This window comes from Eptesicus fuscus, chromosome 5 (genome assembly GCF_027574615.1).
Source record: "Eptesicus fuscus isolate TK198812 chromosome 5, DD_ASM_mEF_20220401, whole genome shotgun sequence".
Classification (NCBI taxonomy): domain Eukaryota; kingdom Metazoa; phylum Chordata; class Mammalia; order Chiroptera; family Vespertilionidae; genus Eptesicus; species Eptesicus fuscus.
Window position 1 is genome coordinate 9758929 of NC_072477.1, and position 14208 is coordinate 9773136.

General features: G+C 52.4%; 1 protein-coding gene across 1 annotated transcript in view; it reads right to left on the bottom strand.

The window, feature by feature from the left end:
• The window catches only part of DGLUCY (D-glutamate cyclase), a 59208-nt gene that overhangs the window by 2815 nt on the left and 42185 nt on the right, over positions 1 to 14208 (bottom strand). The window contains exons 10-12 of the mRNA XM_008148421.3: positions 13489 to 13637; positions 6897 to 7016; positions 3070 to 3221 (exon numbers count right to left, since the gene is read on the bottom strand). Coding sequence (XP_008146643.3) covers positions 3070 to 3221; positions 6897 to 7016; positions 13489 to 13637 — 421 coding nt within the window. The remainder of the gene's footprint in view (positions 1 to 3069; positions 3222 to 6896; positions 7017 to 13488; positions 13638 to 14208) is intronic.

Consider the following 14208-nt stretch of genomic DNA (forward strand, 5'->3'; position numbering starts at 1 on the left):
CAGGAGCCATGGCGATGAGCTGGACCGACTGGGAGTCCTGCACATCTCCCAGGAACCACCACTCCCCCAGGAGCCTCTCCAAGGGGAGAGAGAGGGTGCTGGTGGGGAGAGAAGGCCGGGGAGCTTGGAGGCAGAGCGCCTGGAGGCTGACACACCTCTTCAGGTTGAGCCATGGAGCAGGACAGGAGGGAGGGAGCACAGAGGGAGGCAGAGTGGACAGGCTTCAGGCCTTGCTCATTGTGGGGGGGCGACAGGGGCCCCAGGATGACTTCTGGCTGAGAGGCTGAGTGAGCGGCTGGTCACTAGCGACTCACAGCGGGAGCCTGGTGGACCGGTATCCATGGTTAGGTGGTGCTGCCGTGCAAAGTGGGGTGGGAGAAAGGGGTCTCCTGGGAAGTTGACCCCTTTATATTTATAAAATGTAATCCCCTGTACACTTAAGGTTTCGGTGACTTATATCAGTTATACCTCACAAAAAAGTTAGAAAAAAAGTGGAGTGAGATGAAAGTGCTGGAAAGGAACGGGAGCCCAGGATGAGGCCAGAGGCCATGTTCCCGTCTCTCTGCATCATCCATCCATCCATTACCCACTCATCCATCATGCACCCATCCATCCAGCTAGCTAGCCAGCCAGCAGTCCTTCCATCAGTCTGTCCATCCGTCCGTCCATCCATCCATCCATCCATCCGTCCATCCATCCATCCATCCTCAGTCCCTCCTGTACGGTGTCATCAGTTGGCTCTTGGTCCCTGAGAAGGTCTGGGGAATGCTCTCCAGCCATTTGTTCTGCCCTCAATTAAAACCCCAGGGCGCGGCCAAAGGCCGGAGTGGGAGGTGTGGCTCCCGGGCTCCTCCACGCGGTGCCCACTCCTGGCACAGTTGTGATCAGACCGCTAAGAACTGTCCCTAAATATGGGAGACCCAACCTACAAGCAACTCACAGAGCAGAGATGAGGGACGCTCCTCTGTCCCTAACCAAGCAAGGCTCACCACCACCTCAGGCCACAGCTCTGCCCAGCGTCTCCTAATGACTTGGGACTCCGTCGCCCCCCAGCTCCCCCGAGTGGCCACTGAACTCTAGTATGACCATTCTAGTTATTCTCTTGAACACTGCACCACCTCATGTCCCTGCACCTTCCTGCGGCCTGGAAGGCCCTTCCTTACCTGCTACTTATATCCTGCTCACCCTCCAAGACCCAGGGGAGTGCCACCTCCTCCAGGCAGCCTTCCTTGAGCTCTCTGAATGAGCTAAGTGCCCATTCTCTGAGTCCCCACAGTGGCTTGCTTGTGCCCACTTCCTCCTGTCTCCTGAAATTACCTTTCCTGTGTTGTCTCCGCTGTGGGTCCTGAGTTCCCTGCCCAGGGCCCCGGTCTGACCCCTCACTGTCTCCCAGAGCAGGCCTGGGCCTGACCCAGAGGAAGGGCTCAACAAACATATGCTTGTACTTCTGCTTTAAAAAATGTTCCTTTTTGTCTTCGCTATAAGGATGGTGCATTATTAATACATTTACAAAGGACTGGGTGGAAACTGGGAAGGAGAATTTTCCATCCCCGGGTTAAGTGTTGAGCTGTGTGACTGTTTGGCTCATTCTGCTGTCTGTGTGAATCAGGGGTCATGTGTGAGGCAGCCCCCTGAGTGGGTGTTTGTTTGTTTTTTCCAATTAAGATCCAGGAAGCAAAGAAAACACAGAAGGCCCTCTGGGTCCCTCTAGTCAGACCATTTCCCCAGAAAATGTCTCTTCTGCTGCAAGCCCTGCTTCTCCCTCCCCTCCCGCACGGCAGCCTGGCATTACCAGGAACTGGTGCCCCTACAGGACCTGGGCAACTTGGGAGCCATGCTGGGAAGAGCCCAGAGTAGAGCCCAGCTCTGCCTCTTAGCTGGTGGTGCTGGGCAAGCCGCTCCCCTCTTGGGGCCTCAGCTCCCTCACTTGTAAAACAGAGACACCACCAATCCAGGGAGGTGCTGGAGAGACGGGGTGGGGCATGGGGGCAGGAGGGAAAGACAGAGGGAGAGATGGGCAGAAGGAAAAGGGACTGGAAAGGGTACAAGACAATGTGTTTAGAAAGACAGAAAAGAAGCAGCAGTGAAGGGCTCTGGATCCTGGGACCAGACGCCTCCCCCTACTCCAGCGCACCCCCTGCCGACTGCCCCCCACCTCGAGAGCAGCCTCCACGGGGCACGGAGCTGGTCCCCACTGCCCAGCTTTTGGTCCCCGCCTTGCCTCCTTTCCGAAGGCCTCCCCTTCTCCTGGGTTCGTTCCTTCCAACCTCCAGCCCGCAGGATCCTCTGCCCTCAGTCCTCCCACCTTCGCACACTGTGGGCGGCTGACGGTCCCATCCCGCCGGAGGTTTTAGTGCCCCGGCTGGATTGTACACCCCTTGGAAGGGGACCACAAGGCGCCGGCAGCTGCAGGCACACCTCGATTTATTGCGCCCCAGCTTATTGCACTTCACAGATATTGCGCTTAAAAAGAAAAAACCCAAAGGCAAGACGCAGGCGTCCTCAAACCGCGGCCCGCGGGCCACAGGCGGGTGTTTCTGCCGTTTGGTTTTTTTTTACTTCAAAATAAGATATGTGCAGTGTGCATAGGAATTTGTTCATAGTTTTTTTTTAAACTATAGTCCGGCCCTCCAAGGGTCTGAGGGACAGTGAACTGGCCCCCTGTTTAAAAAGTTTGAGGACCCCTGGGCAAGACCGTCCACCGGCAAAAAGGGTGCGACTCACTTTATGGCAACACTCCTTTACGGCGGTGGTCTGGAACCCAACGATGCTGCTGGCCTCCAATTTACAGACAAAGGAAACGAGGCTCAGACAGGTTAAGCAACTTGCCTACAGTCAAACTAGAAGGGAAACGGACATGGATATCAGGTCTTCCTTAATAATTTAGGATCATGAGTCGGTCAAAGGTCACCCAATCCAGTCCAGCTGGGACACCTTTGCTCTGCCTCTGGCTGTTGACGGGCAACCGTGGTGCTGGGCCGTGGCTTGGGCTCGCACCCAGGCCTGCTCCTCACCCAGGGAAGAGCTGTTCCCATGGAGGGGGGGGGGGGGACAGTGGGGGCCTGTTACCTTAGCGACGGATGGGAGCGCCTCGGTCCAGTGCTGCTCCCCAGGTGTGTGGGGGGGCCCGGTGGCCTTCCTCAGGTAGCGTCCGTGGACCTCGCAGGAGTTGAGGATGTACAGAGCGCAGGCCAAGGCATAGCCTCCCCAGTTAGAAACGCCTGGAACAAAATGAGATTTCAAGGCGGAACTGGGGATGCGGTCCGTGGTCCATCCCCTTCCTCTAAGCGTTGGAACTCGTCTCGAGAGTGGTCCCGAGACCCGTGGCGCCTGGAACCTGCTGGAAACACAGAGGCCTAGGCTGTGTAGTCCGGACCTGCTTCCTCAGAAACTCGGCAGGGGCGTGGGGCCACGCGGAGGTTTAACGAGCCCCCCAGGTGACGGTGATTCAAGTTAACGTGGGAGCAGCCCGCCTGCCCAGCACCGTTTGGACGTGTGTGCCACCGTTCGCTCCCTGTCGCTCACTGGCTGCAGGTTTGTGTTGCTATGAGAAAGCTCGTAGATTTACTGAATTTTGAGTCCTGCCTTCGGTTGCCTTGGCAGGGCCAGACCCAATGACTTCCCGGCCCGCGGGCAGGGCGTGCCCCACCCCTGCTCTAAACCACCTGGGTTACGTACTGTTCACGGGTCAGAGAAGAAGATTCAGGCCACCCCCCAGGAAGCCCTTCCAGAACTCTCCCTGTGGCGTGGCTGCCAAACCTCAGGCTGCGTGGAAGCCTGTCCTGGGAGGGGCAGGCAACAGCCCGGCACCTGAGTTGTATCAGCGCTTCCTTCCTCTTTTACCAGCCAGCCCCAGAGGGCCAGTTCCCCGCTGGGGGCCACCTCACCGGCTCTTCTCCGAAACCTGCTGGAGTTAGTTCTCCCCTCGGGTGAAGAGGATTGATCGAGGACTGCGGAGTTCCAGGTGCTGGAGGATGAGGGGAGATAGGGTGCCCTGGCCGGTGGGGCTCGGTGGTGATAGCATCGGCCTGGAACCCGAAGGATCTCAGGTTCATTCCCAGTCAAGGGCACCCACCTGGGCTGCGGGTTTGCTCCCTACCACCCAGTCGGGGCACCAGGGCACCTGCAGGAGGCAACCATTCGATGTGTCTCTCACAAAAATGTTTCTCTCTCTTTCTTTCTCTCCTCCTCCCTCCCTCCCTCCCTTCCACTCTCTCTGAAAAGCAATGGAAAAAATGTCCTCTGGTGAGGATTAACAACAAATTAAAGGAAGGAAGGAAGGAAGGAAGGAAGGAAGGAAGGAAGGAAGGAAGGAAGGAAGGAGGGAAGGAAGGAAGGAGGGAAGGAAGGAAGGAAGGAAGGAAGGAAGGAAGGAAGGAAGGAAGGAGGAAGGAAGGAAGGAGGGAGGGAGGGAGGGAGGGAAGGAAGGAAGGAAGGAAGGAAGGAAGGAAGGAAGGAAGGAAGGAAGGAAGGAAGGAAGGAAGGAAGGAAGGAAAGAAAGGGGAGTTCTCAATCAGGGGAGATAGGGATGGTGCACACAGCCCACCACAGGTTGGCACAATTGTGAATGAGACGTTCGCAAAGGATTATGGGAGCACTGAGAGGGGCACTCATTTTGACTGATTTGGAAAAGGGTCATTTAATATGGGCCTTGTAGTCTGGGTAGAATTTACCAGAGGAAGAGTGAAGGTAGGAAAAATCCAAATACCCACTGAGTACAAAAGATATGGCATGAAAATGCAAGTCACATATCAGAATATGATGGGTGAAGATCACGTGGTGATAATGATACCGTAGTCCACTGATTCTATGATGCGCTTTTGTGTTTTACATTTCCATCTCTGAAACTGAGATGCCTCTTGCGCCCAATACTACCTTATAGATGCAAACGGCAGTGTTTTTCTTTCTTAGGGGTATATAAAATAATGGTAATCCTTGTCACCAATGGCATCTGATAGTCAATGGAACAAAGTAACTTGCTTCGATTGAACGCTCACCATGTGTGGCACTGTTCTAAGGCCTTCTGACGGGTTAGCCCCTGGCACCCTTACAATAAGCCTGTGAGGTACAGGTATTTATTATGATTTTCATTTACAAAGCCGGGGAACAGAACAGAGGGGTTAAGTCACCTGCCTAAGGTCACACAGCTAGTAAGTGAGGGGCCTAAGATGTGAACTCAGGCTGCTGCCTCCAGATCCCATACTCTTAAAAAATATATTTTTTAATTGTGTTAAAAAAACAAACAACCCACATAGAACTGACCATCCTAGCCATTTTCAGGTGTATAGTATTAAGTCTATCCACACTGTTTTGCCACCCCTGAGCCCATACTCAACCTCCCGGCAAGTGTGGAAATAAAAACATACGCATAGTAATATTAAAGGGAAAGAGAAGTATTTAAGATGCAGGTGTACCAGGGAGAAACTACGTACAACGGGCATGCATTGAGCATGAGAACGAGAAGCTGGCGTGCAAAGCGGGACATGCTGGCTGTTCTGGGGAGTCGGTGGTGTTTGAGCCCCTTCCATCACCGTCACGGCCTGCCTTTTGAAAACGTCCGTGGTATTGTTGTTACATCATCCTTCCCATGGGGAAATCAAACTCATGCTGCATCTGCGCAACGACAGGAGCCGTGCATGGCTGGATCCTGGGCTACATCGTGGGATCAGGGACATGAGGCTGGGAGGGGCCCAAGACCAGGAAAGGGGCCTGGACTTGAGCTCACACGCAGGGGCCCTGCTGCTGAGTCCCACTGCACACTCATCTCTGTGCTGGTCTGGGAGGACAGGACAGGACAGCAGGCCTCTTGGGGATGGGGCATCGGTGGTGGTGGACCCTGTCGGGCCTGACTGAAGCTGGGTCCGGCTAGTTGCTGACCCGTGACGGGTCTGCCTCCCTCCCTGGTGTCAGGAGCCGAGGATGGAGATGAACTGGGCTGCTGTACCTCCTGCCTCCTTTCCTGGGACATCCCTCTGCCTGTTGCCCCGTGTCCACTCAGCCTGCTACAAGCGCAGCAAATCTTCTGTGGCCGCCCAGCCCAGGGCGTTACCAAGGTTCCCTCTGACCCTCTGTAAGCGTGAGGACAGCGAGGCTTGGGAAGAAGAGCTGCCATCGACCTGACTCCAGAGCCCTTGTTTTCTCTGGGCTACCCGGAGCGGAAGGAACAGACGCCATTCTCTGTCTTCAGGTCCCAGCGCTCCCAACCCCAACTGGAGGGGACCCTGTTCACCTCCTGCAGCCCCACACCCACAGGTCTTCATCCGAAGCTTTCATTTCGAACAGCCAGCCCTCCCCGCACTGTCACGTGGGATTCCCTCCTCTCTTTAGGGGACCCCACCTGCTGCTGAAGTCACCGCATCAGGGATGCAGCGGCCCAAGCCCGTGGGGTTTGACCAATTCTATGAAGAACCTAGAATGAGGAGATAAACTGGAGGAAATCTGAGGACTTCCAAAGAAGTTCTCCTGAGGTTCTCTTCCCCTGGGATCCAAGACCCCAGGATAGGGGGGCCGGCAGATAACGGATCTGCCAACAGCCAGCACACTCCGAGGCCTGAGGGTTTCCTCCTCCTCTTCTGGGTGTCCCAGCTGAAAAGCGAACCCAGAGTAGAGACCAGAGACGTAGGGTGTGGACACCTTTTCAGATGCCTACCTGCCATCTCGACGTCTTCTTTGTGAGCTGTTTCAGGTCTTTTGCCCATGTTTTAATTGGCAATTTGTTTTCTTATTGTGGAGTTTTAAGAATTCTTTGTATTTATTGATTTTTTTTTGATAAACTTCTGGCTAGACAGGCTCTGAGCCAGGCCCCGCCCCCTGGGCAGCCAGGCCCCTCCCCCTGGGCAGCCAGGCCCCTCCCCCTGGGCAGCCAGGCTGCACCAGCCAGCCCTCCTAGCACTCACCAGCGATGACAGCGAAGTCAGCCTCCACGTCACAGGCAATGACATCCCCATTTCGTATGTGGCTCTTCACGGCCTCCTTCACCTTGCCCATCCCAAGTTCATTGCCTCCGTCACCAACTCCTAAAGGAAAAACCAACCAAGTCAGTACACTAGTATCTAGGGATCAGGCCAAACGGGGTTAGTGGGGCAGGGCCACCCCTCCACACGGGCCTCACTGCCTCTGGGAAAAGAAGGGAGTTGGCTCTGGATATATTTTCAGACAACCAGGAGAGGTACTTCTCCTTTAGGTATTCTAGAAAATTCTCTAGTTAAAAATGAGTCAACGTTTGGCCCAGCCAGTGTTGCTCAGTGGTTGAGCGTCAGCCTATGAACCAGGAGGTCACAGTTCAATTCCCGGTCAGGGCACATGCCTGGGTTGCGGGCTCGATCCCCAGTGTGGGGCACGCAGGAGGCAGCCAATCAATGATCCTCTCTCGTTATTGATGTTTCTATCTCCCTCTCCCTTCCTCTCGGAAATCAATAAAAAAAATGTTTTTTAAAAAAGATTAAAATGGGGACCATACCATGAATGGAGCTTGCAGGACTGGAAGCTGCTCTGGGTGAGTGAGTGAATGTGGAGGCCAGGACATTACACACGACTGTAGACTCTATAAACACGGTACACCTAGGCTACCCTAACTTTATAAAAAAGAGTTTTCTTTGGTCAATAATAAATTTACCTTAGCTTGTTTTAACTATTATACTTTACAAACTTTAAAGATTGTTTAACTTTTTAACTCATTTGTAATATAACTTAGCCTAAAACACAAACACATTGTATAGCTGTAACAAAAATATTTTTTCTTTATATCCTTATTCTATACGCTTTTCTCTAGTTCTATTTTTTTAACTTTCTTTTTTAAATATTTAAACTCTTTTAAAAACTAAGACATAAACACCCACACTAGGGCCACACAGGGTCAGGACCATGGGTATCGCTGCCTTCCACTCCACGCCTGTCCCACTGGGGGGTCCTCCGGAGCAGTGGCACACGTGGAGCTACCGTCTCCTATGACAACAAGGCCTCCTTCTGGAACACCTCCTGAGGGGCCTGCCCGAGGCTCTTCCGAGGAGGGCAAACATGGTCGTGGTGGTTTGCTTGTTTTTGTTTTTGTTTTCCATCATAGATTTGCTCGTAAGCAGGTAGCGCACCACGAGCACTCCTCTCTATTAGTGAAAACCTTTCCGGGTTGGTTTCAAACTTTTTAAGGAGCTTGTCAAGGTCTGCAGAAGTTTCTGCCAAACCCTTCACTGTGAAATTTCTTGGGGATTCTTCTTTAAAAAAAAAAAAAATATATATATATATATATATATATACACACACACTGAGTGACCAGATTATTATGATCTCTGAACGTATAATAATCTGGCCACTCAGTGTATATCCTATATAATAAAAGGCTAATATGCAAATTGTCCCTTCGACCAGGAGTTCGACCAGCAGGCAGGCCGGCCAACCGCCCATGTCCCCTCCCCCTGGCCAGGCTGGCCGGACCCCACCCATGCAGGAATTCACACACACACACACACACGAGTGGCCAGATTATTATGATCATAATAATCTGGCCACTTAGTGTGTATATATATGTGTGTGTGTGTGTGTGTGTGTGTGTGTGTGTGTGTGTATATATGTGTATATATATATGTGTATATATATATGTATATTCTTATTGATTTCAAAGAGGAAGGGAGAAGTAGAGAGGGATAGAAACATCAATGATGAGAGAGAATCATTGATCAGCGGCCTCCTGCATGCCCCCCCCCCCCCCACACTGGGGTTGGAGCCTGCAACCCAGGCGTGTGCCCTGACCGGGAATCGAACCATGATCTCCTGGTTCACAGGTCTATTGTCAACCACTGAGCCACACCAACTCCTTTTTCTTCACCTGCACTTTCCTTTCCTCTTGCCTCTTCAGTTATGCATTCCTGTTCCAGTTCCAACACCTCATTGGTCAGTTCCTCAGGAACCACCGCTAGGAGCTGCTCAATGCCATCCGCACCTGCAGCCGGGGGTTTGCCATCTCAGCCACAGCCTGGGTGAATTTTGCAACCTCCTCATCCCTGGCAAGTCCTTTGACATCGTGGACAAACCTCCTGAGTGTCTTCTTCCAGACGCCATTCATACACGGCTGGGCGACATCAGCCCAGCCCGGCAAGGCTCCTGATGCGGAGATAGATGCTGCGGTCCTTTGTCGCTGCATCGGTGTATTCTCAGCGTCTTCCTCCGTGGCAGCAACAGCCCGGGCACAGGTCATTCCCGGGGAGTAGGTCCTCAACGCTGGTGTAACTTCTCGATGGATTGTTTGGATCCAAGAGATGGTGTTTGGAGAGAGAAGCGCCACGTTGAGATTGGGATGAAGATCACCAATAAGAGGAGGATGTCTGGAGCATTGTCAACGATAAGCAACATCTTGAAAGACGTGTTAATCTCCAAGCATGCCTCTCCCTTGTGCTGGCATAGCAACTCAGGAGGGCATCCTGGAAGAGGAGCTGGGTCATCCATGCCTTCTTGTTGCCCCTGTAGGACACTGCTCAGTGAAAAGCTCAGAGGCCCCGGGGTTCGCACTGTGCCATATTAAAGGGGTTCAATCTGTAGCCTGCAGCCCTGCCCCCAAGCAAACATGGTATCCTGTCTTTAGAAGCCTTGAAACCTGGCACGGCCTTGGCCTCCGCATGGACGAAAGAACTTTCAGGCATCTGTTTCCAGAATAGGGAGGGTTTGTCACGATGGAATATTTGTTCTGGCAAGTAGTTTTCCTCCATCATAAGCTTATCTAGAGTTTCCAAAAATTCTAGTTCTCCAGCTGCCTTCACACCAGCACTGGCAGACTCACCATTCACTTTCACATCATGTACGAATAACAATTCTTTTAAAAAATATATGTTTATTGATTTGAGAGAGAGAGAGGAGTGGGAGAGGGAGAGGGAGAGAGAGAGAGAGAGAGAGAGAGAGAGAGAGAGAGAGAGAGAGAAACATGGATCGGTTGCCTCCCGTATGCACCCTGACCAGGGACCAAACCCACAACCTGGGCATGTGCCAGACCAAGAATCCAGCCAGTGACCTTGGGGTGTACAGGACGATGCTCCAACCAGCTGAGCCACACCGGCCAGGGCGGAATGCTGGTTCTGGAGCTGTTTAAATCACCTAGAGCTGGCAGTAGATTCATCGTAGTCGGGCCACCCTTTTCTTTCAATAAACTTGGTGCTTGGCCGTGACCATCACGGTGCTGAGAAGGACGTGCTTCTGGGTCTGGTCCCGAATCCAGATCATCAGAAGCTTCTCCACGCCCGACACGGCACCTTTTCAAGTTTCCATTGGTCTCGTTGCTTTCAATGAAGCAAATCTTTAATGACTTTCATTGCTTTTTTCTTGCTCTTCAAGATGGTAGCTGTGGTGGAATGGGATAGGCAGACGGGTGAGCAGTGACCGCCACTGATCTTCCGTCTTCCGAGTCCTTAACCACTTTTAATTTAATGTCAATCACTCCACATGGCCTCTTACTGGCAACATTGGCAGTGATTTTGTATGTTTGCTATGTCAGCACAAGGGAGAGGTATGCTTGTATGAACGAAACAAGATTAAATCAAGCACAGAAGAAAAGGATGCAGTTAGGAGACTCAGGGACATGGCATACTGCTTTACAGCAAACTTTTTTTTATGTTGTTAATCGTCACCTAACGATATTTTTCCCCCATTGCTTTTCAGAAGAGAGGGAAGGGAGAGAGGGAGGGGAAGAGAGAGAGAGAAATATCAGTGTGAGAGAGACACATCGACTGGTTGCCTCCCGTATGCACCCAGACAGGGGGCTGGGAGAAACCCCACAACCCAGGTACATGCCCTCGACTGGGAATCGAACCCGAGATCCTTCGGTGTATGGGGCTCTAACCACTTGGAAACACTGGGCAGGGCTAAAGCAAACTTTTTTATGTCTAAATAGAAAGAGCACACTCTAAAAGAATGATAAAGATGTAGTATAGTAAATACATAAACCAGTAACATTGTCATTCTCAAGTATTATGTACTGTCCATAATTGTATGTGCTATACTTTCATGCTATGAGTGGCACTGTAGGTCTGTTTACACCAGCATCCCCACAGACACGTGAGTGATGGAATGCTCTATGGCATCTGGACAGCTACAGTGTCACTAGGCGATGGGCCTCCTTCAGCTCCGTTGTAATCGTAGGGGACCACCATTGTATTGCGGCCCATGTGGACTGAAACATAGATGCCTCGCATGACTGTCAGTTTCTGCATCTGTTTCTACAAAGGCTTGGACTGTGAGATGTGGACAAAAGGGAGCCACATGCTAACCTGACTAGCTCAGGGGAGGCCTGCATGGTGGTCTTGCAAACTCAGAGACCTAAAGCAACCACACAGGATGGTCTGAAATTAAACTTTAACTAAAAGCAGTTATGGTGGGTAGTCATGTCTTAGGCTGGTATCTTCCCTGACAGAGGTCAATCTTTACCTTAACTGAACCTACTGTCCTTTTGCATCTGCGATAACATATCGTTGGAATGTCAAAGTCATTTTCCTTTTTCTGGATGCCTCAAAGCACAGGCACCGCTCTGCGGAGACCACAATCCCCTCATTGTTATTGAGTTAACGGTTGACTGTGAACTATCCTGCACCCACCTCAGTAAAAGCAGTGTGTCTATCATTTACTTTTTATCCAATCCCAGAGGTTCCCCCACTTTGCTTCCTCCCGCCTCCCTGATCTGTCCCCGGTGGATTCCATGTAACCCACTTACATCTCCTCCTTTGACTGTAAGGTGAACAAGGTGAAAAACCACCATTCTCCGGAGCAGCATCCCAACAGGTTGAGATTCTGCTTCCCGACAATTGTCAACAGTTCGGCTCAAAGAAACTCACAAAATTTCTCTGCAGGTTTGAATGTTTCTATACGTTAACAGAGGGAACGTGCACCAGAGGTTAGCATTCGTTGTGAGGTGGCGGAGCGGGGCAGCAGAGTGGCCACCCCGAGACCTGGACTCGGCCAGAAGAATCGGCCTGTGTGGACGCCCTAATTCCTTCGGCCCGCACCCTGGGGGTTTTTCTTGGAACAGTTTTGCAGACCTGTGACAGCCCTTCGGAGGAGGGGAATAACGGCAACACCTAGCAGGGGTATTTTGTCTCTTTCTGTCTCTGCTCTTGAGCATTTTATGACTTTTATCCTGTTCACTCCTCAGGCCCGTGGCCTTGTTTTCTGACGGAGCTCCAAGTGTCTCTGAGAGGGGCAGGGCTCGGGTAGTAAGCGAAAGGTGGGAGTCTGGGTTCTCATTGAGCGCTCTGTGCAGGACGAGGCAGCTGCCTGGGGAAACTGAGGAATAGGGTGTTGGTGGAGCATCGAGAAAGGGGTAAGTAGTCCTGCTGGGCACGGCCGTGGGGAACCACAGGAGGGACTTAAGCCCCGGAGGCCCAGAGAACCATCCAGAGGCCCACAAAGGGGGCAGCTTGACGGAGCAGCAGTCAGATCCCCTGGGATCTCGGGGGCGGGGGGGGGGGGCGGGCCTTGGTGGGGGATCAGCACAGATCGGGCGTCTGTTCGGCGGGGAACAGCAGCTCCTTTGGACCCCGATTGCTCCTTTGGACTCAGAGACCCTTTCCTTCTCCACCCTGGGAATCCACCAACCCCCCCCTCCCGCCCCCCAGGCTCTAGGTCCTAGGTGCCCTGCCCAGAGCGACAGGAAGCGCAAAACCAACGACACAGTGCCTACCACGCCCGAGGCCGCTTCTGGGAAAGACCAGGGTGGGTTTGCAGGAGTTTTCTGCTCAGCCGGGAAGACTTTCATTGACTCATGAGAACCTTAAAAGCCCGAGGTGACTAATGAGTCTGGGAAACACTCCAGGGCTGGAGAAAACAGACCGAATGGCACACGGGTTAATGGCTACAGGGTCTGATCGCTGTCGCCCCCAGGGGAGGAGCCCTTACAGAAATCCACCGAGTTCCTGAAAAGCTTGTCAGGTGGGGTCTTGGGAGTCTGGGCTCTGCTCCCAATCCTCCCGGCAGCAGCGATGAGCTGGGCAAGCTCAAGAAGCCCCGGCCTCATTTTTGGACACTATACACCTGCCTTGTCTACCTCACAGGGTTTTAGAGAGGCTTCAACAATACAACAAATGTGAAACCTCTGAAAACGATCAAGTTCTGTGCTTTCCACGAATGACCACGCGAGGATACTATTAGCAGTCAAGAGATGGCACTCATCACAGAGCTAACACATATTTTAAAATTAAGATACAAAGTATATTTGGTACATTCTTCCCATGTGGCCACCATAATATGCCATGCCTTAATATCATTATTATTATTATTCTATTGTTCGTTTTAATAGGTTAGAGTTGGGCAAACACGCGAGGCTCAGTGCCATTTCCCTTGGTTGCCTGTGGGAATGTTGGCTTTCTGAATGACGTTGTGGTTATTGTCTATGCAGACCCTCTCTGGAGTGGAAAACAATGGTCCCCATAGAACTCTTTCCTGTCCTGTGTTCAATAGTCAATAAAAAGGCCCTCAGTGGGGACACGTCCTGAATTCTCGGTGCCTCTTGCTTACCAGTTGATGCGATTCCAGGAATTTTCTGTGCTACAAGGAAGAGGTCGTCAATGGGGTCCACTAAATGCTTGATGTTCATTTTCCTCGCGTTGTAGTAATTGCCGTCGGCAGCCCTGCCCGCGCGCTCGATCGCCACCAGGTGGTCGAATCTGCCGGGAAGCAAGAGCACAGCGTCCTGAAGCAGAGGTGGCTGCCTGGTCGCAGCATCACACCTTCTGCGTGGAGGACGCGTCCCTCTCTCTTGGATTCCTTCATTCCTACAGAACTGGCTGGCCGTCTGCTCCGTGGCAGGGCCTGTGCTGCAGCTGGTCTATCTGATCATTGTAAGAAACGGTATCAGAATCTTTAGCAATTTATCAGAGTCGGAGGCCATGACAGCAGGAAGGCCGACAGTCAGGGTCACGGCCCGTGGACGATGCTGGAGCCTGGCCCAGATCTCCATGAACCCGCGGGGGAGCCGGCACCCAGTGGTGTGAGTGTGGCTGCTGTTGGCCCACCACTGCCCCCTCCAGGCTCCTGCTCAGTTTACAGGCACAAATAGACGAAAAAGGAATTGAAGTGTTAGACCAATGAATCTACCACACGATGGACTTCCTCAGACAGAGACAGAGAGGTAAGGGGTACAGGTGGCGTGGTGGTGAGGATATAGGCTGTGAGCTGTGCAGGTCCTCATGCCACTGGCCCTGGGTAAGCGGCTTCACCTCTCTAACCTCCGTGTCT